The 25,645-nt window shown below is 39.0% G+C and overlaps 1 protein-coding gene across 4 annotated transcripts in view; it reads left to right on the forward strand.

Moving 5' to 3' along the window:
- Window positions 1-25,645, forward strand: part of LOC121329132 (ephrin type-B receptor 2) — a 111,382-nt gene that overhangs the window by 72,386 nt on the left and 13,351 nt on the right. For all 4 annotated transcript variants that reach the window (XM_041274510.1, XM_041274511.1, XM_041274512.1 and 1 more), the window contains exons 4-5: window positions 12,676-12,831; window positions 15,456-15,791. In XM_041274510.1, the coding sequence (XP_041130444.1) occupies window positions 12,676-12,831; window positions 15,456-15,791 (492 nt within the window). The remainder of the gene's footprint in view (window positions 1-12,675; window positions 12,832-15,455; window positions 15,792-25,645) is intronic.

Below are 25,645 nucleotides of genomic sequence, written 5' to 3' on the forward strand. Positions count from 1 at the left end.
ATTTGTCATGTATACCCTTTATATATGACTACCTGCATGAAAACCTCTCTGTGTGAATTAAAATTTTCAGTCAGTAATCGGGGATAAAAGTAATCAATTAAATTAGACAATCACCAATTTACCTTGGACAATTGTCCAAGTTTTTCAATTCCACAACAAATTTGCACAACAAATCAAAACTACATAAGCAGTGGGGTGTTCTAATACATGTGCACACTACTGTATTTACATGCCTATCCTCTGTACCTTTTATGATACTGATCTGTTTATTTACAGTAGGCTGTGGTGGGAGATATGGATATACAATTACTATGCAAATTATGGAAACAACATCTGCTTTACAGCAAGACTAGGGGTTGGCATTGTATAATTTTTCCCCAGACCCTTCACTTACCAAATACCTCAGAATAGATACTCGTCCACAATACAATTGCCACCCCCGGTTTCTGTAAATCATTGTTGTTTCCGTACTGTGATTTGTGTCAGTACTCTGTGTATGTATGTTATTGACATCCTTAATAAACCCAGACCATGAGAGGGGGAAGCCTGCAGCTCCCCCACTAGGTTTCCATGACAACACAGCCTAGCTCGTCATCCCCCATGCCCTTTTTTTTTGGCCTAAACCTTGCTAATACAAGCAGAGTGCTTCATTTCGCTGACCCCTAGGGCCTGTTTTTAAGAGGCTGCACAATTCAATTTGCATCGATTAGGGCAAATTAAGCCCAACACAAGCAGTATTGCATGACTTTAGCTGGGTTAGGAGCATGGAGTAAGGTGGGGGGTTTTATAGATATTTTTAATGCTGAGCTAAAAAAAATAAATTAAAAAAAGCCATGTCGATTTACCAAGGAGTAAGTTTATTAAAAAACTGCTGCAATTACACTCAGCTCTGCTTCAGTAGATTTGTGCTCATTAACCCTTGCATGTTTAAACATCATGTATTTTGACAGTATCTGCTTATTCATAACCTAGGAATACAGATGGTCCTTGTAGGCTTTCCAAACCCATTAGAAACCTTGAATGTGATACTTCAAAAGAACCACATTGTGGAGCTCAATCCATTAGACAGCCCCACCATACACCATTCCAAGGGAAACCAAAGTAAAAAATATTGAATTAATTTATCTATCACCTTCCTACTACAAGTGTTGCTATCCTCATGACCACATGTTTAATGAATAGCCAACCATTTTCTTTTATTAAAGTCTTAAAATGTAACTGAACAGGGTGTAGGGTTTAACACAGCCCATTACGTCTTTGTTCTGGGTGGGGGTGGGAGGGGGTCTGTAAAGCGGATGTTGTAATTATACGGGCATTGTCATGCATATTCATAAACCTGTCCCATCCTTCTGAAACTGCCGGAGCGAGCAGGTAGGACAGCTGAACCAATCAAAATGCTGAACATTGTGAGAAGAATCGGGAACCAGTTAAATGTTTCTGATTGAACAGGTTGGATTCCAGCAGCCCATTGAGAATATTGCACAGTGGTCATGAGACGGCCGTCCTGAAATGGATTAGCTGGGTTTATAGTGTGTTCGTGCCATTTAGATACCATTGATATGTCAGAATATTAAAATGTTCTCACTGTGATTCCATACATATGCTACAGAAGAGTCTTTGATCAAAACGGCGTTTACATAGAAAAGTACCTTAAAGTTCTTGTTTAACTAAAATGGCTTTGCTGCACTGCTAAACAGCAATCTGTAAACGCCATCAATTTTGAGTTTTCACCGCAGTTTAAACGTAGCTGTTTTTGTTATGCGGTGGCAACAGATTTTTACTTTTCATGCAGGAGTTACAAAGTGGGGAAAGGCCGGGGTTAAGCTTTCATTCCCAGCAGTCCCATTAAATCCTAGAATTGATTTAATCTTTAATAAGTTTACGCCAAAGAAGGGCACGGATCTGTGGCAGAGCTTGTGAATGTGATATTCCAACTCTCATTTGGCATTTCCCTGGGGGGCGTAGGAGAGGGAGGGGGGTAGTACGGGATAGGGACCCTAACATGCTCACCAACTGTGTTTAAAATGTTGTTGTTTGCTACCGGCAACCCCCATCCCTCCCCTGCCTTTTGAGTTTAATTTCTTTTGAAATTATCAATCCATCAATTAAACGCCACTCTAAGCAGCTGCTGTGGATGCGACTGCCAGTCGACCTGTCCCTTAAACCCTGGGGAGCTTGGGGGCTTGACCCAAAAGGTCATAGTTTTGAGCTCACCATCGCTCTTGTCTGGATTCTTGTTTGGATGAAATTAAATGTAAAGCTCTCCACTCTATCCTGCATAAGGCTTGGTTTAATTTTCCAAACTTAATTTTCAAATTAGGCGAAGCTTTACATGGAGGCTGTGTGGTCCAGTGGTTAAAGATACAGCCTTGTAACCAGGAGGTACCCAGTTCAAATCCCAGCTCAGCCACTGACTCATTGTGCGACCCTGAGCAAGTCACTTAACCTCCTTGTGCTCTGTCTTTTGGGTGAGACATAGTTGTAAGTGAAGCTGATGCATAGTTCACACACCCTAGTCTCATATCTTGTAAAGCGCTTTGTGATGGTGGTCCACTATAAAAGGCGCTATATAAAAATAAAGATTATCATTACTAATAACAATACTATAACCAACACTTCCTGTTCCCTTACCGCTAATGTGGAATTCTAATACCTGCCGCACAGGAAGTGAACCGAGACATGGAACAGTGGCTTATAGTGTTGTGACAGTTCTCATAGCAAAGAATTACGACAGCAAAATGAAAAAGAAGAGATTTTGACTCACCAAAATGTTATTGTGAACTTTGGTTGGTGGTGTGTGAAGAAAACAAAAACACCCCTTATAAAAAATGTCCAACTCCTCTGTATTTGATTGATAAAATCCACTGGTGATCTCCTGTCAACCACGTCTCTTGGGGAAGAGTGATTGACAGGTGTGTTCTGTCTGTAGGGAGGGAAAGGGGCGCCCTTACGCATACAGAATGAAATGAGCTCTATAATATGCAATTACATGTATGTTATTGCATTATTGCAACTGGCCCGCTTTGTTTGAGTGCAATGTAATGAATAACTGGCCATCTGCCCAACTCCTAGACAAAAACACTGAAAATCCTGTATGAGCCTTCAGTGAGAATATTGCACAGTGGTCATGAGACGGCCGTCCTGAAATGGATTAGCTGGGTGTATAGTGTGTTCGTGCCATTTAGATACCATTGATATGTCAGAATATTAAAATGTTCTCACTGTGATTCCATACATATGCTACAGATAATACTGTATCTCTTTTTAACTGCACTGCTGCCTGATTCACATTGCAGCCCATAAAAAAACAAAACAACCCCATTATGACCGAAGTTTCGAGTAGAGGTTTTTGTCAATACTTTTCGTATTACGACATTTACCATTGAGTGTTGTGGATGCAATCCATGCAAGATTTTTGTATTTTATGGCAATAACTTAAAGGTTATGCCCATGATTTTAAAATCAATTTCTCATCTTAGCATTAGCAACATTATCACTGGACTCCTTTTTGTGGTGGAGATCTTTTGCTTGTTTTTGAAACTTTGAGTATGGGATTTGAAGACTCTTCCTGGTATCAAATAACTGTAGTATTTCAGTTTCGCTCCAATTGTTGCACTACAGTCAGATCATGTGATGCATAACACAGGAAGTGATGATGTACCAGAAAGCAATTGTACAGCTGTGGCCCAAAACTTTTGCATCACCTAGAATATTAGGATTGAACACAATTTAGACATTGTATTTAATATCATGTAATAAAATAAACCACACAATGATATTGCAAAAGTCTATAGTACTGTATTTGATGTGGAAGTGTCACATTTTTTCATTTTTTGTCAGTACTACAAGGCGGTATGTAATTCAGTATGTTAACGTGACATTATTCAACAGGTTTCATTTCGACTTTATGAAGGAAGATTAGTTTATTCTATAGGGTTAGGAAAAACTTTTGGCCATAGCTATATTCTTTTATCTGTAGAGTTGGAAAAATATCACTCACTGTTACTTTCTTTAAAAAAAAAAAGATCTAAATAAAAGGGGAGGGGGCAATGCTAAGGTTACAGTGGATGAATGTGTTAGCTCCCCCAGCTCATTGACCTAGTATTTGCTTATGAACAATCAAAACGACTGTCATCACTGGCTACGTGTGGCTTTTGAAACATATTTTGTTCTCAGTGAAACCTATTCACTGCCATTTAGTCACTGATCCCAGTTTTAAACTCATTACCATGCTTATCAATATGCGGCAGCAATTGCAAGTTGACAGGCTTGTTTTAAATAGAGATTAATATTTGTTTTTGTGTTGCCACGGTGAACGGAGTCACCCCCAGCCATCTGCTGCAGGATTCTCCTGGGGGTCCTCGAGTACAGATCAGCTTCCAACCTGATTGGCCCTTGAACTCTCCAGCAGGCTGTCCAAAGAAGTGCCTGCTAAATTTTATGAATTATTAAGGTCTTTTTGCACAGATAGCATAGTTGTAATAAAAATAAGAGAAGTCTGATCTGTGATGGGTATTTCACTCCTATAAAGGGACCCTGTGAATTCAGGGCTGAGTATATTTTAACACACAGTGTGGAGGTGACTGAAGTGCCTGTGAAAAGGTGAGGCAATGACAAGACTGGAGACTGAAACCCTCTGTTTAGTCCTGCTGCATGTGCATCAACGCAGAAACAATGACAGATATAATGCCTTTGTAATATAACGCATAAAGGGTCATTTTGGTGAGGAATTACATTTTGTGCAAATTTATTAGAACACCTCAAGGTTTGTCATTTATGTCCTTTATATACTACCTGCATGAAAATCTCTGGGTGTGAGAATTTCAGTGTTTGGTCCGTGATATAAAAACAATAGCCACTCGTGTATGAAAATGTTAAACCACTTTGTGCTTTAATTAGGCCTATTAAACACGTTCTAAAAAGTCTCATGCATTTTACCATGTGTGGCTATGTGTTCCTTTTCTCTTACTATTTTACATGAATTGCATGTGTGGCCTGTTAAAGTCATCAGTTAAATTAGACAATCACTAATTTGCCTATTTTGACAATTTTACAGAAGCAATGGGGGGTTCTCATAAATGTGCACAGTACTGAATATTGGAAAATATCATGAGATTAAAATATCTCAAAACACTTAATAAAGAATATTATATTGGAGGTTGTGGCTCTGGTTGCTTCTCTGTTAAACTACTTACATGTTTGCAATAAAATAAATGAAGAACCGTTTCAGACTTGCTGGAATAAAGATTGAAAGAGAGGTAAAGCAGCAATTATTTAATGACGATGGTCAAGCTGGCCTCAAACCCCAGTGGGTGACCCTATGAAGAGAGTGGGTGCTGTTCATTTTTGAGTGTCAAAGTGCAGTGCAAATGTAAATGGATAATGACCAGATTTTACGTGGTTGATATCTTTCTGAAGTTAAATGTTCATAGCTTTGTCATAATCATTTTATTAGCGTGATAAATTACATTTTAAAGAAAATGAAAAATCCAAACCTGTCAATATGAAAATAGTTACATGTGTGTGTATGTAATATATATATATATATATATACACACACACACACACACACACACACACGTGTTTATATAGAACACGTGTGTGTGAAAAACAGCAAAAATAACCACAGTCAAAACTACCTGCTGTCTACTGTCTACTACTAGGGTCAGTACAGAGATGAATTAAGTCCCAGTGAAAGCTAAAGGACCAGCAGTCTTTTAAAAGTCCTGCATGTCTGCAGCTGTTTTTCATCGCCCTATAGAATTAACTAATTTTGCTTCATAAAGTCAAATGAAACCTGCTGAATAATGTTACGTTAACATGTTGAATTGCATACAACTTTTTAGTTTTCCACATACTTAACGAAAAACTGACACAAATTTTAAAAAGTTTTTTTTAAATATGGCTCAAGACTTAAATTCTAGGTGATGCAAAACTTTTGGCCACAGTTGTAGCAGCAAGTCTAACTTGGCTGGCACAAGCTTTTCTATTGCCCCTAATGAAAATAAATTAACTTGAGCCTTTTGCCAGAAAAGCAGTGCGGTGCTGGATGAAGCCCGTCGTCTTTATCTCCACAAGGTTTCAATATCCTGTGCCTGTCCCAGCAGACCAACCGACCAATTTTGCAGATGCCACATGCATCTCAGATTAATCTCCTGATCATGCATTCACCTGACACAGTCTTTCATCTAGCAGCCCAGGATGTGGCTTTAGAGGGGGTACTGTCAGCTCATCAGCAGCACCTAATTCATTTTAAACATATTTTCTACAACATTCAATGCTGATTTGACAGTTAACATTGCACTAACCCTTATTTACAGTATAATATTTAACCCATGCCCCATGCAGTTGTTCTACAATGGCCTCTTTAATCAAATGGAACAAAATGGATAGACCCCATTTCATTGACCCCAGTGTTTGTGACATGGTGTGCAAGTGCAAACAATAAACTGTTGACCCCAAGACATTTACTCCCTTTTAAAAGACAGGACCTTTTTTCACTAACAGAAGCTATTATATATCGTGGGTAACTAATTACATTGGAGGAAAGACACTGCGAGGGAATGAATATCTAATTTCTGCCTGCATCCAGGGTAATGGGAATGCCAGTTGTCTCTAATTGCTTTCACACTGCCTTTATTGAATTAGCTGCCAATGTCGGGGCTCTAATTTAATTTCAGAATGCTTCCCAGTTTTAGTTCCGCTTTGCCAAAATGAACGGATTCCTCTTGGGGATGCTGGGATTAAGGAGAAGACAGGCACAGCACTGACACCAAAGTCCCACTCTCTCTGCATAAGTAAAAGGGGCTTAGTAGTATGCAGTGTGGCTAGTGGTTAGAATTGAGGGACTATGATGCAGTGTGGCCAAGTGGCTAGAGCTGAAGAACTGGGAAGCAGTGTGACCAAGTGTAAAGAGCTGATGGACTGGGAGGTAGAGTGGCAGGGCAAGAACATAAATGATCTCTCTATGATCTCTCAACTACTGACTCTTATTCTACATAATTGGCTGAGCGCAACTTGGGGGGGCTTAGGTCGTCCTCAGCTCACTGGGCACCAGCAACCCCTGTAGTCTGACCGGGTGCCTGCAGGCTTGCCTGTAAGCTGCCCAGAGCTGCATTGTCCTCCGAAAGTGTAGCTCTGAGGTGGCTTCATGGTGAGTCTGCAGTGTGAAAAGAAGAGGTCGGCTGACGGCAGACGCTTCAGAGGACAGCGTGTGTTCATGTTCACCACTCCCGAGTCAGTGCGGGGATGGTAGCGGTGAGCTGAGCCTAAAAATAATTGGATATTCGAAATTGGGAGAAAATACAAAAACAAACTGGCGACTACTAAATTAAAAAAAAAAAAAAAAAAAAAAGTTTGAGGGAGGCAATTGCCCACCCTGCCCTATAGCAAATGACACCCCTGTTTGGCATTTCTGGTAATGTGGTCTGTTCATAGTTTCTTCAGGATAATACTCTGATATTACCAATACAAGTCATTTATAATCTAAAACAAGGTAAAGTATGGTCAACTGCAAAATGAGTACTATAGTAAATCATAAGGAGTTACTGTGGTAACCTTACTTGTAAAACAATACACCAGAGGAGAAATCCTTTGTATTTCTTGGTACTGCCAATAACAAACAAGCTATCCTTAGCCACAAAGCATTCATTCGACACTACTGTTAAAAAGAACCTCACACATGCACACACACTCACACACACACACACACACACACACACACACAAACAGGAATGCCTCCTATTGTTCTCATTTTCCAGCTTTCAGAGCTTTTTTTTGCAACCCTCACAATAACTTGCATCTCTGTATCTTTTTTTTCCAGCTTTCTCTCTTACCCTTCCCTCTTATTCTCTCTCACTCTTTTAAAATTGGCTTTCATTAAATTCAGCAGAATTGGGCTGGATTTAGTCGTGCTGAATGGGCAGACTGCCAGGGGTGGCCCTCTTTTGCTGTTGTTGTCGCTCGAGCTAGTGGACAAAAGAATGTTTTTGTTGCTTTGGGATGTTGGAAGAGGAGGGGGGTGGGAAACTGGTCAGGGATTTCATTCAATAGACCTGGCTTTAGCTGGATTACTTTTTTTTTTAGGAGGACTGGGATTGAATTCTGGACCCTTGTGATTTACAGGGTCGAATAGATTTGGTGCAGCTGGTTTGATTAAAATGTCAAAATGTTGTACCTTTTTTTTTTTTTGCAGTATTTCTTTCAGAAATACTATTAAAAGGAGGGAACATTTTTTTTACTTCTTATCAATTGATCTAAATGCTGGTGAACTTTTTTTATTATTATTTAGATGAAGTTATAAATAAATATTAAATACATACAGGTATTTAAATAAAGGGTGGCATTCTCAGTTGGAAACACTTTATCTAATGTAGGCTATATCATTTATTACATATATGTGAGTGAACAACTGATGTCTGAATATGTGTGTAATTCTATATTATAATATCTATAAAAATGACATTAAATAATGTGTATATTTCTATATCTCTCACTTTGAAAAAACATGTATTTTAAAAAATATATAAATATATATATATATATATATATATATATATATATATATATATAATATGTATGTGTGATATATAGATATATATATATGATTATAATATATAATATATATATATTATATATATATATATATTATATATATAATACGTAAAACTAAAAAAATTCATTTAGGTAAACACTCAAAACACTCAACGGTGATGCATTTTTAAATCCAATGACAAAAGTTTTGAACAGAAATGTTTTTTAGAAAAAAAAAAAAAAAACTTGCCAATGGCAAACATTTAAACATGAAGTCTTTTTCTGAAAAGACTTCCAGTCGAAATGCTTGTCATTGACTTTATTTTAAATTTGTTAATTTCTTGTATTTCTAAATGTCTGAAACAAGTTTCATATTAGAAGACATAACAGTTTTTAAATATCTGACAAATACATTCCTTAAAGAGAGTCAAAGTTGGTGGGGGGTGGGGGGGGGGAATATTCCCTCCTGCCCTAACCTCCACCCACCCAAAGTTTTCATTGAGGGGGGCCAGCTCCCCCCCCCCCAGCCCCCGCGGTTCCACCACCTATGTGCTTGAGCCTGTATCCAGCGCTATTTCATGAGTATTACAAATTACAAGCCCTAAAATAAATACACTACATTTCCTGGCTTTTCATTTTGGCTCCCATTTTTGTGCTGAAAGATTGTTACAAACAAGCTTCCACTGTGGAGACTACAGCTATGGCCAAAAGTTTTCCATCACCTACAATTTTAGGATTGAGACATTCATTAAAAAAAAAAAAAAAATGATATTAACATAATTTTGATCTTTTATTTAACATCATGTAATTAAATAAACTAAAATTGATATTGCAGAAGTCTACTAGAAGCCATAATAGTAGTACAGTATTTCATGTTAGATTTCGAAATGTCAAATTTTCCGTTAAGTATATGGAAAACTACAAAGCGCTATGTAATTCAATATGTTCATGTAACATTATTCTGCAGGTTGCATTTGTCTTTATGAAGAAATATGAGTTAATTCTATAGGGTGATGCAACACTTTTGGTCATAGCTGGACATATCGCTCATGCACAACAACATTTCCCACATGGGAAATGGCAGTGCTCTTCAGGTTAGATTGATGGGAGCTAGTTTGGTGAACTTTAAGGGAGGCAGCAGTGTCTCTCCTTGGTAAAGGTGTACAGAAGGCAAAGGTCTGTTTCAGTGATTCTTCACCCTTCGCTGACACTGACCACAGCTGCCTCCTAAATCCTTCTCCCTTGGCTCTGTTGACTAGATCTCCTTGTTTGTCGCAGTCTGGCTCCTGCACGATGCTGCTCAGGCTGCCTCCTCCGGGCTTCTGTTCTGCTCTTCCTCTGTTGTATTGTGTTGTAAGCCAGCTTGAGATGTTCCCAATCCTTTACAAGACAGCGCTGGTGTAACCTGGAGGGGTCTGTGTAAGAGTGCGAGGGTGTGAAAGAGTTTTGCTGCGGTGTGTCTGCTGCCCACTTTGGGTTAAGGGGATTATCTAGATATGAAGCAAAGCTGCCGTGCCTCCAGTTAGCAACAGGCTAGCAGAAGATACAGTAGCATCTCAAAAAACTGAGGGGGTGGGAATGCTGTGTGTTCTGCATTGCTACCATATAAAAGTGTGAACAAAAAGTTGTGCCTTACAAATTTGTCTAAAAGCAGGCACAAGCAATTATAATTAAAAGTCTTTTTATTTTTTGCAACCAAGAGCAATATCTGACAGTCACAAGCAGGCTTTTTGCCTATCACATGGCTATAATAAACGACCAGACGAACTGAAGTCCTAAAAGACTATTTCGAAAGGAATTCATTTTATTTTGATTTGCAACTGTGAAAAAAGATGGATTTTTATGTGCTGTTTAAGGTGGTGTGTGTTTTAATCACTTCAATCTTGTATTTGTTTTTAAATTAATTTTGTATAAGTGACAGTAATGTGATTAAAATTGTTTACAAAGAAAATGTATTTAAATTCAGGAATGCAGGAATGGTTAACCAGTATATTTTCCATCTGGAAAGGATCAGGAAGTTTCAGATAAGGAGGCCTGCCAGACAGACAAGGTCATAAGCAACCATTAATACTAGACAACTAAGTAATCCCCCTTCTCTGACATGAACTTTGACCCTGGCCTCTGATACAGACACACACACTTGCTTGCCCATCCTTACCTGACTCCAAACATTTGTTTTCCTTTGTGTTTAAGACTGGGCTCGAATGATGAATGCGCTGCATGTTTGTTTGGTAAACGCACTTAGCGATTCTTTAGCCCTTAGCGATTCTTTTGTCCCTTTGAAGTGAAAACTTAATTAAAACAAAATTAGTCTCACAGCCCTTCCTCCACACCCCAGAATGTGATAACATATCACTTTTATAACATTTTTGTTAAAGGAAATTTCTGTTGCAAAATTAGTAGTAAACAACTCTTGCGTCCTTGAAATCAACCTTCTCTGAGTTGTTTGTTGTTGTACAATCAGTCATTCAAGGAAGCTTAAAGTGGTCTGTGGTGGTTTTTAAATCCTGAAGCTACAGTATACCAATGACGGCACGTTTCGAAACATTTGTCACTCTCTAAGTTTCACCTGGGCATTGTGTAACATACACCTTTTCCAGGTTGCCCATAATGCCTCACGCTTGGCAGGGCTCCTGAACTGGGATTCAAATACAAGTGCCCCTTTTACGCTGGTTGTCTTTAATGCAGATTTGACTGAAGTAGTTTTAATTCCCTTTCACAGCAGTGTCTCAATACTGTAGTCCAGAAGCATCTGTCTGCTCCGCAAATGGAGTCTATAGCGGTTGGTCTCAAACCTGGACACCTGGGTCTCTGTTATGTATTAGGACACTGGCATACCTTTCCAGCAGTGGCTTACAGTGTGTGTGTTTATATGGGTGGGTAGTAGTTACAGAATACACACACACACACACACACACACGCACACACACACATATATATATAGCCGAAGGGTCTTGGCAAGCTGGCCGCATTTTTGTCCCACAGATTCCCCCACCAGCTCCGATCCAGCATTAGTGTCCAATCAGTGGGCTAAGCTGCATATTCATCTGTAACTGCGCTGTCAGCAAGCGTGCAATTGTAGTTGTATGGATGTGAAAGGAGCAGGTTCTGTTTGTGTAGCCGGGGTGAGGCTGTGGGTAAAGCCGTTCAGGAATGCAGTTTGTGAAAGTCAGTTTTCAGGTGTGGTAGTGAGGGGGGAGAATGAAGGGGATTCAAGTGGAAAAATACAGGACCAGCCAAGGGGTAAGAAGTAATACAGTAATAATGCTCTGGCTCACTCAAGCAGAAACTACCAACAGTTGGTTTTGTGATGTGGACTGATATCCATTAGGTGTTAAACTGAGACCACTGAACTCAGCCTAAAATCGATTGCTTCTTGTTAGTTGTATAACATTACGGTGTGTCCTGGAAAAAAATTGATATCCCTGTATTACCATCAAAAACATTTTTATATTTTTTTGGAGAATTTAAAAAGATGTAGTCTAACCTGCTTAAGTGTATTCAGTCAGTCTCTTCACACATCTGCATGTCATTTTACCTGACCTGAAAACTCAACAGAAATCATTATAGACATACCTTTAACAAACACTGTGCTCATTTTAACACATCATAGTCCTTCACAGCCTCTTAATGAAAAGTCTTTCATTTTTTGCAGCCTCTTTAAAGCAGGAATGTATTGAAAGAGTTCACATTTCTGACACCGGGGCCTGTCCCTGTTTACTTCAGTGTACAATGCACATGCTCAGCTAACTGTATGACAAGTATCTGCTGTACAGTAAAACAGAATATACACTTACAATATTACACTCAAATGGGGGTCAATTTAATGATGCAGCATTGGTAACGGTTTTGGAATTTGGAACTTAATACACTTAAACGATATCCAATGAGGTAGGCTGTAGTGGAAAAACTTTATAATCCATAAATACTTCAGTTGCATAAAATTGTATTTAACCATATCATTGCATACATTGTTTTCCTGGTGTACCAGTAACAAATTGAGTTTCATTTCACACAAACATTTCAATTGACACTATTGGCACAAGTTGATAAAAGAAAACATGTAAATAAAACAACTGTAGAAGCCATTAAGTCAGACGTTCTTTGGTCATTCGTAATTCCTCTGCTTGTGTTCTTCTTTAGCCTGTCCGTCTGGGTCCTTCAAGCCCACCCAGGGGGATGACTCCTGCCTGCAATGCCCCATCAACAGCCGCACCACCTCCGAGGGGGCGACCACCTGCGTCTGCCGCAACGGATACTACCGCACAGACTCGGACCCCGTGGACATGCCCTGCACCAGTACGTATCCCTTGCTCCAAGTGCACAGTCAACGAACCACCCGAGTTATTATCTGTCCCACTGCAGCTAACAAAGCTCTACAGTGAGGTGTTTTGAAATGTAGAAGCTTAGCGAATGTTTATATAATCTATGGCTGTGTTTGTTCTGTGCTGGCCGTTAAGTACATTCTTGCAAGACTAACTTAAGATGTAATGTACTTGAACGCATGGCTCTGTTTTTTCCCATAATGTAAATACGTGTGGAATGTATCATAACTTAAAGTAACTCCTTGTGGGTGTGACATATCACTGCCGTCTTAACCAAAGCATTTTTCTTGTTGTGTAGATTTGCTTTGTATCATTTTCAGTCAACACGTCATCTTGCCTCTTTCGTCCATGTAAAGCACCCTTGTGATCACAGTAGCGCTCCCAGAATCATGTCTAATCTCCAGATGTACACCAGCGTGTAATCATTCACCTGTCCCTAGAGGGTGTGAAGAAAAATGAGCAAAGATACAAAGCCGTCAACCAGTGGACCTTTGGCACGTGTCATTTAAATTCAGCTCTTAGCAGGGCAGAATGGATTCAGTTGCAGATCAAAACATGCGTTTTGAGAATTAAATTTCACTTTTCACTTTACGCAGCTGCCCAGTTTAACCATGATAAAAAAAAAAAAGAAAACAAGAAAGAAAGGGATTTTTTTCTTCAAAGCCAATTTGTATTATGTCTGGCAGATTACTTTGGCATAGACTGAGAAACACTATTTTGTAATTTCCCAAATACTATTATTGCTATCATTTTCTTTCTGTGGTATTCATGAAGTACCGTGTTTTGGCGTTTTAGACACAAAGATGTACCTGACATTATTAATTTATGATGCCCCGACGTTAATAAATCAGCTACGAGATACAATATTTTTACATATCTGATGAACCCCTAGAACCAATTAAATCAGATATGACAGGTTCTACTGTAATTAGAAAAAACGTTTTGACAAAATATAATTTCCCTATAATTTTAGCTGGAGAATGTATATTACCATTTGCTATCGAATTATATTTGGGTTATAGTCAATGATTACAACCAAAAATTATGCATTTACAGTACAACCTCAGAGTTACTTGGGAATGGAGGTTGTTTGTAAGTCTGAAATACCCGTAACTCTGAAAATTAGTTTTCAATGGTTTTAATAAACGTGGACACCTGCTATCTACACTCTCAAGCTGAAGAACAGTAGAAGGATACAGCACAGTAGTGCAATACTCATATTGGCATGGTTCAGAAGTCTTTAAAACAGAGTAATAAAATGGAAAAAAGCTAAATTGAAGTTACCTTTGAAATCGTAGCTAGCAAAAACACAGATTTAAACATCCAGGAAAACCTGGGTTAACGTTGTGCTTGTTTTTAAACAAAATGTTCAGTTATTCAGCCAGCTTTAGCGTGGAAAAAAAAAAAAAAAAAACTGCCCATACCTGCTTCAAAATCTGCCTCACCTTTCTGAATACATGTGCTGGTACAATAATTTTGCCTTCTCCATGACCAGCTCTGCGGTCATGTAGGAGCACCTATCTCGTTGCATTCAGTGAGTGATTGCATACTTGCGGTTGAAAGTGGGGGTTCTGTAGATCGGTCAGTTCGTAAGTTTGGTGTTCGTAACTCTGGGGTTCTACTGTATTTAAAATAATAATAATAGGAGACCATACAAGTTAGATTTTTTTGGTAATGTGAAGCATGGTAACAGGCTAGCTGGTTCTTAGGGAATCGTCATGTCTGTAAACGCTGGTGCATGTACACGAATTTCTGGCTTACTTGAAGAGTAATTGGTGCTTCATTTGCCATCAGCTAAATCAATGAAGAAAAAGAGGGATTGGGAACGCTAAACTTGTGATCAATGCATCTTTGAAGCACCCTGTCATCAAGCAGAGTGAGGCGATGTTGGAAAGAGGCAATCCGCATTGCATAACACACTCACTTTTTCTAAGGATGCAAACTGCTGCAGAATGCTTTTCTTCCATCCGCCACTGGATTAAAAGATTTTTGAAATCAGTCCAACATCCAGCTAGTTTGATAAATTGATACTCTTTCAGCACCACAACTGTGGCTCCCTGTTACCCACTTGGAAAATAAACAGATCAAAAACATATACTGAATATATATTTGGAAAATATATTTAGAAATGTCTTTAGAGAAATATACTGAAATAATTCAAAGAATATTCAATATAATTCAGACACATATTCTAAAATATTCCAAATCTATTTAAAAAACAAAACGTACAGAGATATATTTTGAAACATATTCTAATATATTTCACAATACAAAGTGTTTTGCAATATATTTTGTACAGGTTAACACTGTAGTGAGCCAGTCTAGTTTTAATTTGTATATTTGGAAAATATATTTAGAAATGTCTTTAGAGAAATATACTGAAATAATTCAAAGAATATTCAATATAATTCAGACACATATTCTAAAATATTCCAAATCTATTTAAAAAAAAAATGTATGGAGATATATTTTGAAACATATTCTAATATATTTCACAGTACAAAGTGTTTTGCAATATATTTTGTACAGGTTAACACTGTAGTGAGCCAGTCCAGTTCTAATTTGCCCCTGTGTGTGTTTCCTCCTCACATTTCGCAGCAATCCCTTCAGCGCCACAGAATGTCATCTCCAGCGTGAACGAGACCTCCCTGATGCTGGAGTGGAACCCCCCACGGGAGGCAGGAGGCCGCGAGGACGTGGTCTTCAACATCATCTGTAAGAGCTGCGGGGCGGGCCGGGGATCCTGCACTCGCTGTGGGGACAACGTGCAGTTCGTACCTCGGCAACTGGGCCTCACAGAGCCTCGGGTCTACATCAGCGACCTGCTGTCCCATACCCAGTACACCTTTGAGATCCAGGCAGTCAACGGGGTGTCTGACCAGAGCCCCTACTCACCGCAGTTCTCCGCAGTCAACATCACCACCAACCAGGCCGGTGAGTCACCAAAAGGGCAGGTCTTAGGCAGGAGCGAAGGACAAGGGTGCTCAGTCTTCAAAGTGTCCGTAAATAAATACATTAGGGTCTTTTTAAAAGCGAAGGTTCACTGTCAACTGTGTTTTCAGTTGCAACCTTTTTGTGTGAATTTTCAAAATATAGATATTTAATCTATGGTAAAAGCCTAATATGGGCCTTGTCACTAATACAGGCCCTCCCAATAGAGTTGTGTAGCTTTTTCACTAGATCCAGTACTTCTTTTCTGATTCTAGGTTGACGTTTTCATTCAGAAAATCAGTTATGTTAAAGTCCATTGTAATATTTAGTACTAACAGAAATGTTAGAAAAAGGGGACAATGTTGTAGAATTTTAAAATGTAAATTTGAACTTTACCATGACATAATTATAACACAACGGATCCAAGCTTTCTACTCTAAAATGTAATTTATAGCTGTGGTTTACAATACAGAACGGAGAGCAGGGTTCCAGAGTAGGGGTCATGCAAAAGAAGAGATGTGCAGATCATTTTGATAAGCATTTTGATTCACTTCATTTGTACCCGTGTTGGTGATGAACTAGACGAATAAAGCACGGGAGAGCTTGCCCCCTCCATCCAAACACTCTGCCAGTGTGCAGGGGGATCAGGAGCATGTTGTCCTCTATTGTGGGAGGCAGCACCAGCAGACCTCCTTGTCCTTTCAGCATGGTCTTTCTTTCACGCATCTGTTTCCCCTGCATTTGTGCACCCGAGTTTTGAACAGCCCCTGCACGCACTGAAGGCTCATAAAGCCCTTTCTGATGAGTCCATTCACAAGAACCGCAGGAGGGGGGGTGGGGGGGGGGGGGGGGGGGGTTAATGCTTAATTGGTGCCCGATTACAGTGTGGACAGTCTTTCATTCTTTTCTTCCACTCTCCCCCTCTTCCCCGGTAGTCCCTGGCTCTCCTCATTATCCCTGGCAGCTGTGAAAATCGGATTCTCTGGGAATACCGGGGGGGGGGGGGGGGGGGGGGGGGGGGGCGTAAAAAAACAAAAAAATACTTGACAGGTAATTGAGGATTTAGAACTGCTTCTGTTTTTCTGAATGTATTTATATAGTATCGGGATTAACGAAGTTCAAATACTAGATACAGTACATACCAAACCTCTGTGTTTAAGATGTATTGCACAGGGAGATGGTTATGCATTTCAGCTCAGGTCACAAGTGAAATGTGTTTCGTACAATTGGCAGCCTCTTCTTGCAAGATGCACAGGACTGAATGGCAGGCAGGGGGTACAGGTCAGGGCTGAAGGGCGCTGTCTCACAAGCAGGTCGTTGACAGTTTCCTGCTTTCTTGATCCCTCTTACCCCCAATTCCCCCCCCCCCTTTGTTCCTAAAATAGCTCCCACTTTGTTTATTTGGGCCTATTAAGCCAGACTGAGGCCCCAGTTCCCTCAGTCAGCCCCGGAACAGCACCAAACAGCCTAAGACTGGGAAAATGTAAGGCCCTGCTTTGCCTCAGCTATTTGCCTGTCAGTTTGGATTACAGAATCACAGCCTCTGGCACAAAACTGCCAGAGTGGGGGCTCAAAGGGCAGTATTCCCCTCACACCTGCCTTCATCTCTGGGCTTGACCCCAAACACAGGGCTGTAAATAAGGTCTGCGGAGAAGGAAAGGGGATGGAGGCTCCATTGTGTTTTGTGTGAAAGCGGAAGGTTATATAAACACACTGTTACACTGAATTAGTTGGTACTCTTTTTCAGAAATGTATTTGCATTATATTCTTTATTGGAATGTGCTATTAGAACAGAAAAAATACCACAAAACAAATCCAAACTGTTGCATTGTTGTTGTTTTTATTGTGTCTTTATTTATCAGCCAGCTGTTTTCCTTCTGTTCCTGCAAAAAAGACTCTCACACTAGAGGCTCTCAAGTGAGCAGTCCTTTTGCATATTTATTTGTACAGCCCTATCCCACTATTTATTCCCATTTTTGGCAATAAAACCATGTCTGTTTTAAGATATGCTATAATGGAATTAAACAGATCCCAGAGTGGGCTTTTACAGTTCAAACTGGTAAATGGACAAGGGTCTATAAGATGGAATTTTGCTTACAGAAGTTGTTTCAGCTGTAATGGAACTACCATTGGGTATATTACCAGAAATTAACTGCCACGTTCTTAAAATGTGGGCGTGTAGAGGATATGATACACATGGAAGAAATAAGAATTTGGCAATAGTTGATTACACCCAATGGTAGTTGAACTAAAGGTGAAACAACCCATAAAGAATTTCGTATTTGACTGATAAAATTGAAATAAAGTAGATTTTACAAACATTTGTATCTACAGCTGCGACGATAGCATGATAGCATGATCACACACATAATCACATTATGATAGCATGATAGCATGATCACACACATAATCACATTATGATAGCATGATCGCACACATAATCACATTATGATAGCATGATAGCATGATCGTACACATAATCACATTATGATAGCATGGTTCAAATGATATGTCAGTTCAGACTACTGTGGGTCAGATCAGTGAAAATCTTCTGCATGTGATTGTATTCACTTCTGGTGATGAATAAGATGTATTTATTAGAGAGCAAGTACGTTCAACTTTAGTGGTCTGCTGATCACTCATGGGCCCATATGTATAAAACTTACCGTCTCCTTTATCGTGCCAGTAATAGTATTTAGCATGACAGCATTTCATCGGGTGATGCATAAACTCCATTTACCGTAAAAAAACATCTCTCATCGCCACGTTAGAATGACATGCCCTTAGAGACCAATTTTCCCATTAACATATTATTCACCTGATTCATTAATCTGTATTGTGCCATTATTTCACCCTTACCAGCATCATAATTAACATGTGCCATAGACCAGACGGAGAATGAGATACGTCTTAAAGGTATAATTTCTTAGCATAATTTCTGTGCTCAGGAATATGTATTTAAGCTTATAGCAATGATAAAAAAATTTATGCTTTTGTTTAATAATCCAATAATTATGTAATTTCAGTATTTTGTTATTTGTAAAGCATACATTAAATTGCATTGTTAACACGTCTGAACAGAATAGGCTAATTACCGGTTGGAAAACACAAATCAGGTTTGTAGCCTATTCATTGTGTAAGTGGGGAAAAAGTCAGGCTTCTGTGTGCTTGTGTGGGCTGTACATCAAGATATATTGTAAGATAATCCTCCCAGAAAGACCCAACAGATTTGAGCTGCGACTTGACCCTCTGAATTACTCTGACGATGTGAGCAGGAATCAGTTTAGCAGGAGCACAATTACTCATCTTTAGGGAGAACAAGAATTAAAAACAAAACCACACACACTATTTTTTGTGCCTATATGGATCACTGTCTGTGCGCAGAAAGCTAGTACTGCACTCTACATATTTTTCAGTAAATTATATGTTATATAAGTCCTGCAACAAGTACGTGGGTTTACTTGCTGACGCTCCAGTGCCTTCTACGTTCTTGTGTGCTGGAAAGGAAACGTGTGCTAACATTGGAGGATTCTTTTCTTTTTCTCAGCCAAAAATAAAATATCTGAACTGTGATAAAAATTACCTTTCTGGTGGTCAGAGTTTTTTTTCAGGAAGGCATGTGTATATATAAGCTATATAAAAATATCAGAATTTTTTAAAATCAAAAAGTGTACACTGCCCCTAACCTCTCACTCACGTCCAGGACCTGGGTGTGCAATGTATTCTTTAAAAAAAAAAAAAAAAAAAAAAACCTGACATCTCGATATTTTGGACATCTGCCTCCAACGTGATGGTGTAAACAGACAGTGTATGCCATTGTATCTTAAGTAGAGAACACAACTCATTTGCATACCTCCAACAGTTGTTTAGATACAATCTCTTGGTAACAATCCGTGGCAGAAAATCACATCTAAACCCATTAATGGCGAGTAAAATAACCAGGCAGTTGTTTTATAAATGGCTGCAAATTACTGCTATTTTTTCTGCATTAGGCCAGGGTGTTTGAACCATTCTGATTGGTCCTTATTAAATGACAGACAAGTAGAACTGAACGCGAATTATCAAAAATAATTATAGACAGATAGGTAGATAGATATATCAGATTCACAATTTTTAGGTGAAAGTAAAATTCACAATTAATTTCCATTTTTTAATATTCATGAGCAAATAATGCCTGAGGGAAAATATGGCGGCTCACAGGAAGTAAATCCCTGGAAGAATTACTAGAAGTAGTGCCGAGAATTAGATGCTATTTTTTAGTACACTGCAAGAGCTTATAACTCAAGCATGTTTTTGTGTTGAACATTTTCAATGCTATAGTGCTACTTTGGATGTTATATATATATATATATATATATATATATATATATATATATATAATTGCAATAAGAATTCTTGGAATGACTGTAAATCAAATTATTTTTTAAATTAATTATGTAGTTGAGTCTTGTCCTAGGGGATCCCCTGACGCTGCACCATGTATTTTAAAGTTTGTCAACACTGTAATTTTTTTATAAAGTGTCCTGAGTTATGAGTAAACCCTTGAATACATTTTTTAAAAGCTGCATGTAGACTGAGGGTAGCCCATATTAACCTTATAAAGGGGTAATAGTGCCCCTTTAAACAAAAGCTTTTCTGGTCCCATGATATTCCAACTAAACAGCCGTTTAGGCTCTATTAATAAGGCTTCCAGGCATCCTCTAAAGCCTAATTTACTCTGCTTGTGTGAGAGCTAGATTTGATGATTAATTACACTGCACGCCTGCAGGAAGGTGGAGAGGTGAGTCAAAGCATGCTTGCTCCCAGTCGGCTAGGGAAAGCGCATGTGTTTAAACATGCTTTGTTAAAGGGGAATTGTCTTTGTTTAATCAGATGTTTTCTTATTTCATTGATTTGTAATAAAAATACTTTTAATACCCTTTTTTATATGGTTTCTTTGTGATGTGACTTACCGCAGACTAAACTGACACTCGGTTTGGCTGATATATCCTCTGCAGTCCATAATCTGTAAAAATGTATTAAACAGACAAGAAGAAATGTATTGGATATGTTTTAGGGATCGTAGAATAGTTAATAGGTAATATCTGTGTGTAGGTCCAAGCAGGCTAGTGAGATGTTACTGCAGGAGTGTTTCTGCATGATTGTGTGTGTGAGTGTTATTAATTACTCATTGCTAGTGAATTCCAGTTCTTAGGAATGGAATTATCTCATATGCTTCCATATCAGGTGAGTAGGGTAATTTATGGTTTAATTTTCTAATAAATTGCTACAGCACGATGTTACAGCAGTGTCTCAGTGAGCGTTGGAGGGCAGGGAGGTGTATTCATTGTGTACTTGTACTCAGACATTTCCTCTGTCAGTGTGTAATGCATATTTGTAATCCTATACTTTTTATGGAAACACTTATCATTCTAGTGTGACCCCGAGACTCGCCACAGAGGCCCGCTCGGGTTCTTTTCCCTTCCAAATCATGACCCAACACACAAAATTTGAATTTTAAGCGTTGACACGCACTTTAAATTATACAAAATAAATTAAAAAAAACAAACACCTAGCTCCTTTGGAGCACTGATTAAACATTCTGTCAGGAACCTACTCTAACGAAGCCCGACAGCTAAGCTGTTTACCGGCTGAAACAAAAACACAGTTTTATTTTTTAAAAGTTGAACACAAACACAACAAAAAGGTTTCACACAGTACCTTTTGTATTTTACGGTTGAAACACCATCAACTGGGCCTTCCACACAGCAGCAGTCCTGAGCTGGCTGACTGCTTTCTTTAAATACCATGTGCCTGGCTCTAATTTACAATAGCCAGGTGCAGGTGATTATTAAACAATAAAACAATTAAATTAGGGCTTTTCAGCCCATGTCCTTCTGGGAAGTGTAGTCCTGTGTTCTTTTGGATAAAGTTTTTTTTTTTTTTTTTTTAATTCTAGATTTTATTTCCTGGATTACATTTACAGTAAAAAAAAAAAAAAAAAAAACTTAAGTTTTAATATGGGCTTTAATATAACACATATACTACTCCAGACATTGGAAAGGGTTATTCAGAGATTTACATGTTAACACTCAGTATTTGTAAATCTGTATTGAAATTAAATCTAGCACCCCTCACTTGCCGTTTTAATTCAAAGCATGTGTTAGGTGAATGATAATATGCAAATATCCAACTGCACAGTCTGTGCCGGATTCTGATTGTCCATCCTCTCTACAGAGCCTCCCCTGTATCCCATCCTCTGTGCAGACGCCACAGACACTAATACAGATCTGGCATTGCCTATGCACACGAGAACCTCATGCATCTTGGAATATCCCTTAATTCAGAATATCCCTTAATTCAGAACAGTATGCAAATTGTTATAGAGACAGGTTATTCAAATGAACACTGCTTAGGTATGGCAGCATTATTTTCATTTAAAATGATTTGAAGTTTCTCTAAGCCATGAGTAAACTGTATTAAAATATTCCTATATTCATTTTCATTAATGTTAGCTATTTTATTTATTTTAGCACTACCGTGAGCAGTCACAAAGTTATGAAACCTCTGTAAATAAAACACACGTGATACAACTCATTAGCACGTTTGACTTTAAAAAATATTTGTGACTAAAGCAGCAAATTACAACAGTTTACAGAGATCTAAAATAAATTATATCTTGGTAAAATGAGTCAAATGTTTCGACTATGTACAGTGCGCCATTCCAGATGGTGGGAGGGTTTCAAACCATTAGCGGTGCTAAGAGCAGGTCGGCTTTATGACAGAGCTGTGGGGAAGGTGATTTATATATAATTAAGCACCATCTCTGGAGAGGCATTAAATACGGAGTTGCTTCAGAATGGGACCCTCAGTACCTTCAGTAGTAAGGCCACCACATAACGTTTTGTTGCACCCACTGACTGGTATCGAACCCTGTTCTCCACAGTAAGTGTAACGCAGTCTGCACAGAGGTTTTTGATAGAAGTGCCCACCAGAGCTATGTCTAGGACGATTAGAAGCCCAGTGCGTTGCTTTTCTTGTTTGGGAAGAGTCAGCGATCTATGTCATAAACCTTTGTGGGAAATCGGGACCCAAAAATCTACTGTGATTGTCTGAATAATTTTTGGTACTGCTGTAAATTTGGTAGGTGCGTCTCTCTTTCTCCTCGTCACACCCTTCGGAAAAAGTTCTTATAAATAATGGAGGGTTGTTGGTGCTGCGCTGAGTTTTCTGTCTGCTGTGACACACAAATGGCACTGCTGCCATTAGACAGCAAGTGAAGCGTGTGGAGCCATATTAAAAGATAGGCTACCACATTAACCTGGAATCACTTCACCCCAAAGACAAGATTAAACAATAACTAGTACCAAACCATTAAACTGCCCCTTCCTACAACTGAGCTGTTGTGTATTTTGAACTGTAGTTTTCTACTGTTAGAAAATGTGCTTCAAAATAGGGCCCACAAAGTTAGCATTCTGTGCTGCACATATGAAAGCTGGGTCTCTGTTAACTGTAACACAGGAAGTGAATAGGTTGAGGAAATCAAACTCCATCGAATATATTGGGTTTTCTTTGGAAGGACAATTTTCAGACAGGAGTACAACTGTTTACTAGCATAAAACTACTGAAGCATATAACAGCGGTGTGAAAAATCAATGCAAATTGTTCTTTCTGTTTTCTACCTTTACATAATTGTATTCTACTCTATGTATAATTGCACTTGCCTCAGTGCCCATAGTCTTGTGGGAAGACAAATGGGCTTCACCTGATAGTGAAAATAAATCCTAGAAAAGCACGACAGCAAACCAATAAGGGTCTTAATTGAGCTGATCTGTAAGAAATTGATTCTTATTGCATTGGTTGTTTTGTATTCTTAAAGCACATCAATGAAGGTATTGCACAGCTATGCATTTTCTGTCACATATAGTTTTTATGATTCCAGCCTAAAAATTAAAATCCAATGTTTGAAAATCCCCCCCCCCCATCTTTATCTTCCCACTTGTTGAAAAGTGTTGATTCTGCTGAACTGAAAAGCAGATTATAGAGCTCTAATAATTACAGAGAGTAAAGCCAAATAAAGACTCAGTATCTGCCCTTATGAAAGTCTGCCTTCCTGATAGGACAAGCTTCTTTCCTGTTATCTTACCCAAGCAAACAATCTCCCATTGGTTTTCGTTCCATTTCAGTTCAGATTTAAAGGATTTATGGAAGATCTTGTCGCTTGGTGCTTAGGGGGATTGTCCCAGACTCTTTTATATGACTCGTCAGCTGTACAAAGTGGTCAGTAGCTTCCCAAACAAGAAAAGCAGGGCAAGTTTCAGTATCCAATCACAATGTGGAGGAATCCTGCAACATAACTGGGGAACTATGTACTACAGGGTGTGTTGAGAATAGCAGAGGATCTGGAACTGTGGTCAGTTTGAAGTGCAATGCTGTAACTGCTCAGCTCAGCAGTGCTTTCAGTTAACACTCATAACTATAAAAACACCCACTAGTGGTACACTTAGAAATACCAAAAAGAAACTTTGTACATTTCAATAGCAAATATTTTGACTAGAAGTCTTTCACATTGAAAAAGTTGAATTTTGAAAAGTTTATTTGAGTATTTTTAGCTTTCCGCTTCAAAATGATTGAATAACAACATTGACGACTTTGGTCTGTACATTATCTGTGATTAGGAAGTGACTAGAACTGTTGTTTTTTTATTCTTTGACTGTAAACAGCAAAGAGCAGCTAACTATTCTGTTTTGCACAGTTAACAAAGTTGTCTAGACAGAAAGGACATTTACCTCTCACTTTGTATTACTTCTTTGATAATTGTTGCTTTCAATAGTGAATTTTACTCATTAACCATACATACCACCATGGATAATGTGATATCAACCTGAAAACCCCAACACCCCTTCTCTTCCTTTCCACTCACTGCCTTCTCCCCCCTCCTCTCCCTCCTTCCACCTCTGTATCTTACCCCCTTTCCCTCTCACCCTTCACCCTCTCTTCCTCTCACCCATTTTCCTTTACCCTACCCCTTTCGCTCACCCCCTCTCCATGTTTCCCTCTCATCCTTTCCTTCCTCACCATGTCCTCTCCCTACCCTCTCTTCCTTACCCCTCTTTTTTTTTCCCCGTCTCACCTTCCTCTCCCTGGGCTCTGTGGGTAAGCCGAGCCCACAGATCAAGGCTTGTGCCTAGCACTCAGAGCTCTCTTCACTTCCAGCTCTTAAAGACCTGTTGTGTCTCTCTTGATAAGCTCGTTTAATGAAGTTGCCTATTGTGCCCGAGAGATCCTCAGGAAAAATCAATAGACTCCTGGGCTGAGCTCGACAGCAGGCTAGAGGAGCTTGGATGGAGATATAAATGTGCTAGCTCAGATTGTTCGATCTGTTTTGTTTCTATGTTTTGTTGCTCGTGAAATGTTCCTGATGCCCCATACCCCCAACCTTTACTCATAATATTTCTCCTGCTGGAAACTTATATACAGCAGATTGTCTGCATATTTGCTGTATTTAAGGTTGAAGTACCTGCTTTCCTTCAGCTGCTCAAACCCACTTCCTTCCACGCTGCAGCCCAGTACTAACCACTGAGCTACTCAAACCCTTTACCTGCCACCCTGCTGCGCAGCACATTCTCCACATGAATCCTTTTTACTTTGTGTTGTCATAGAAACATATTCCCTCCTTGTGCCGCATAACCTCTTAGCACAGCTTCCCACAGTATTCTTCTTCTATCATAAGAAACTAGTTCCAATAATGAATGCCATAGTTTCCGGTTACTGTTGAAGTAGGAACCATAGCTTATTGATAACCTAGCACTTCTTTGACATGTATAACCAATTTATTGGATAAAGAAAATACACCAGTAATGTTACAGAACTGTTAA

This window comes from Polyodon spathula, chromosome 16, assembly GCF_017654505.1.
Source record: "Polyodon spathula isolate WHYD16114869_AA chromosome 16, ASM1765450v1, whole genome shotgun sequence".
Taxonomy (NCBI): Eukaryota; Metazoa; Chordata; class Actinopteri; order Acipenseriformes; family Polyodontidae; genus Polyodon; species Polyodon spathula.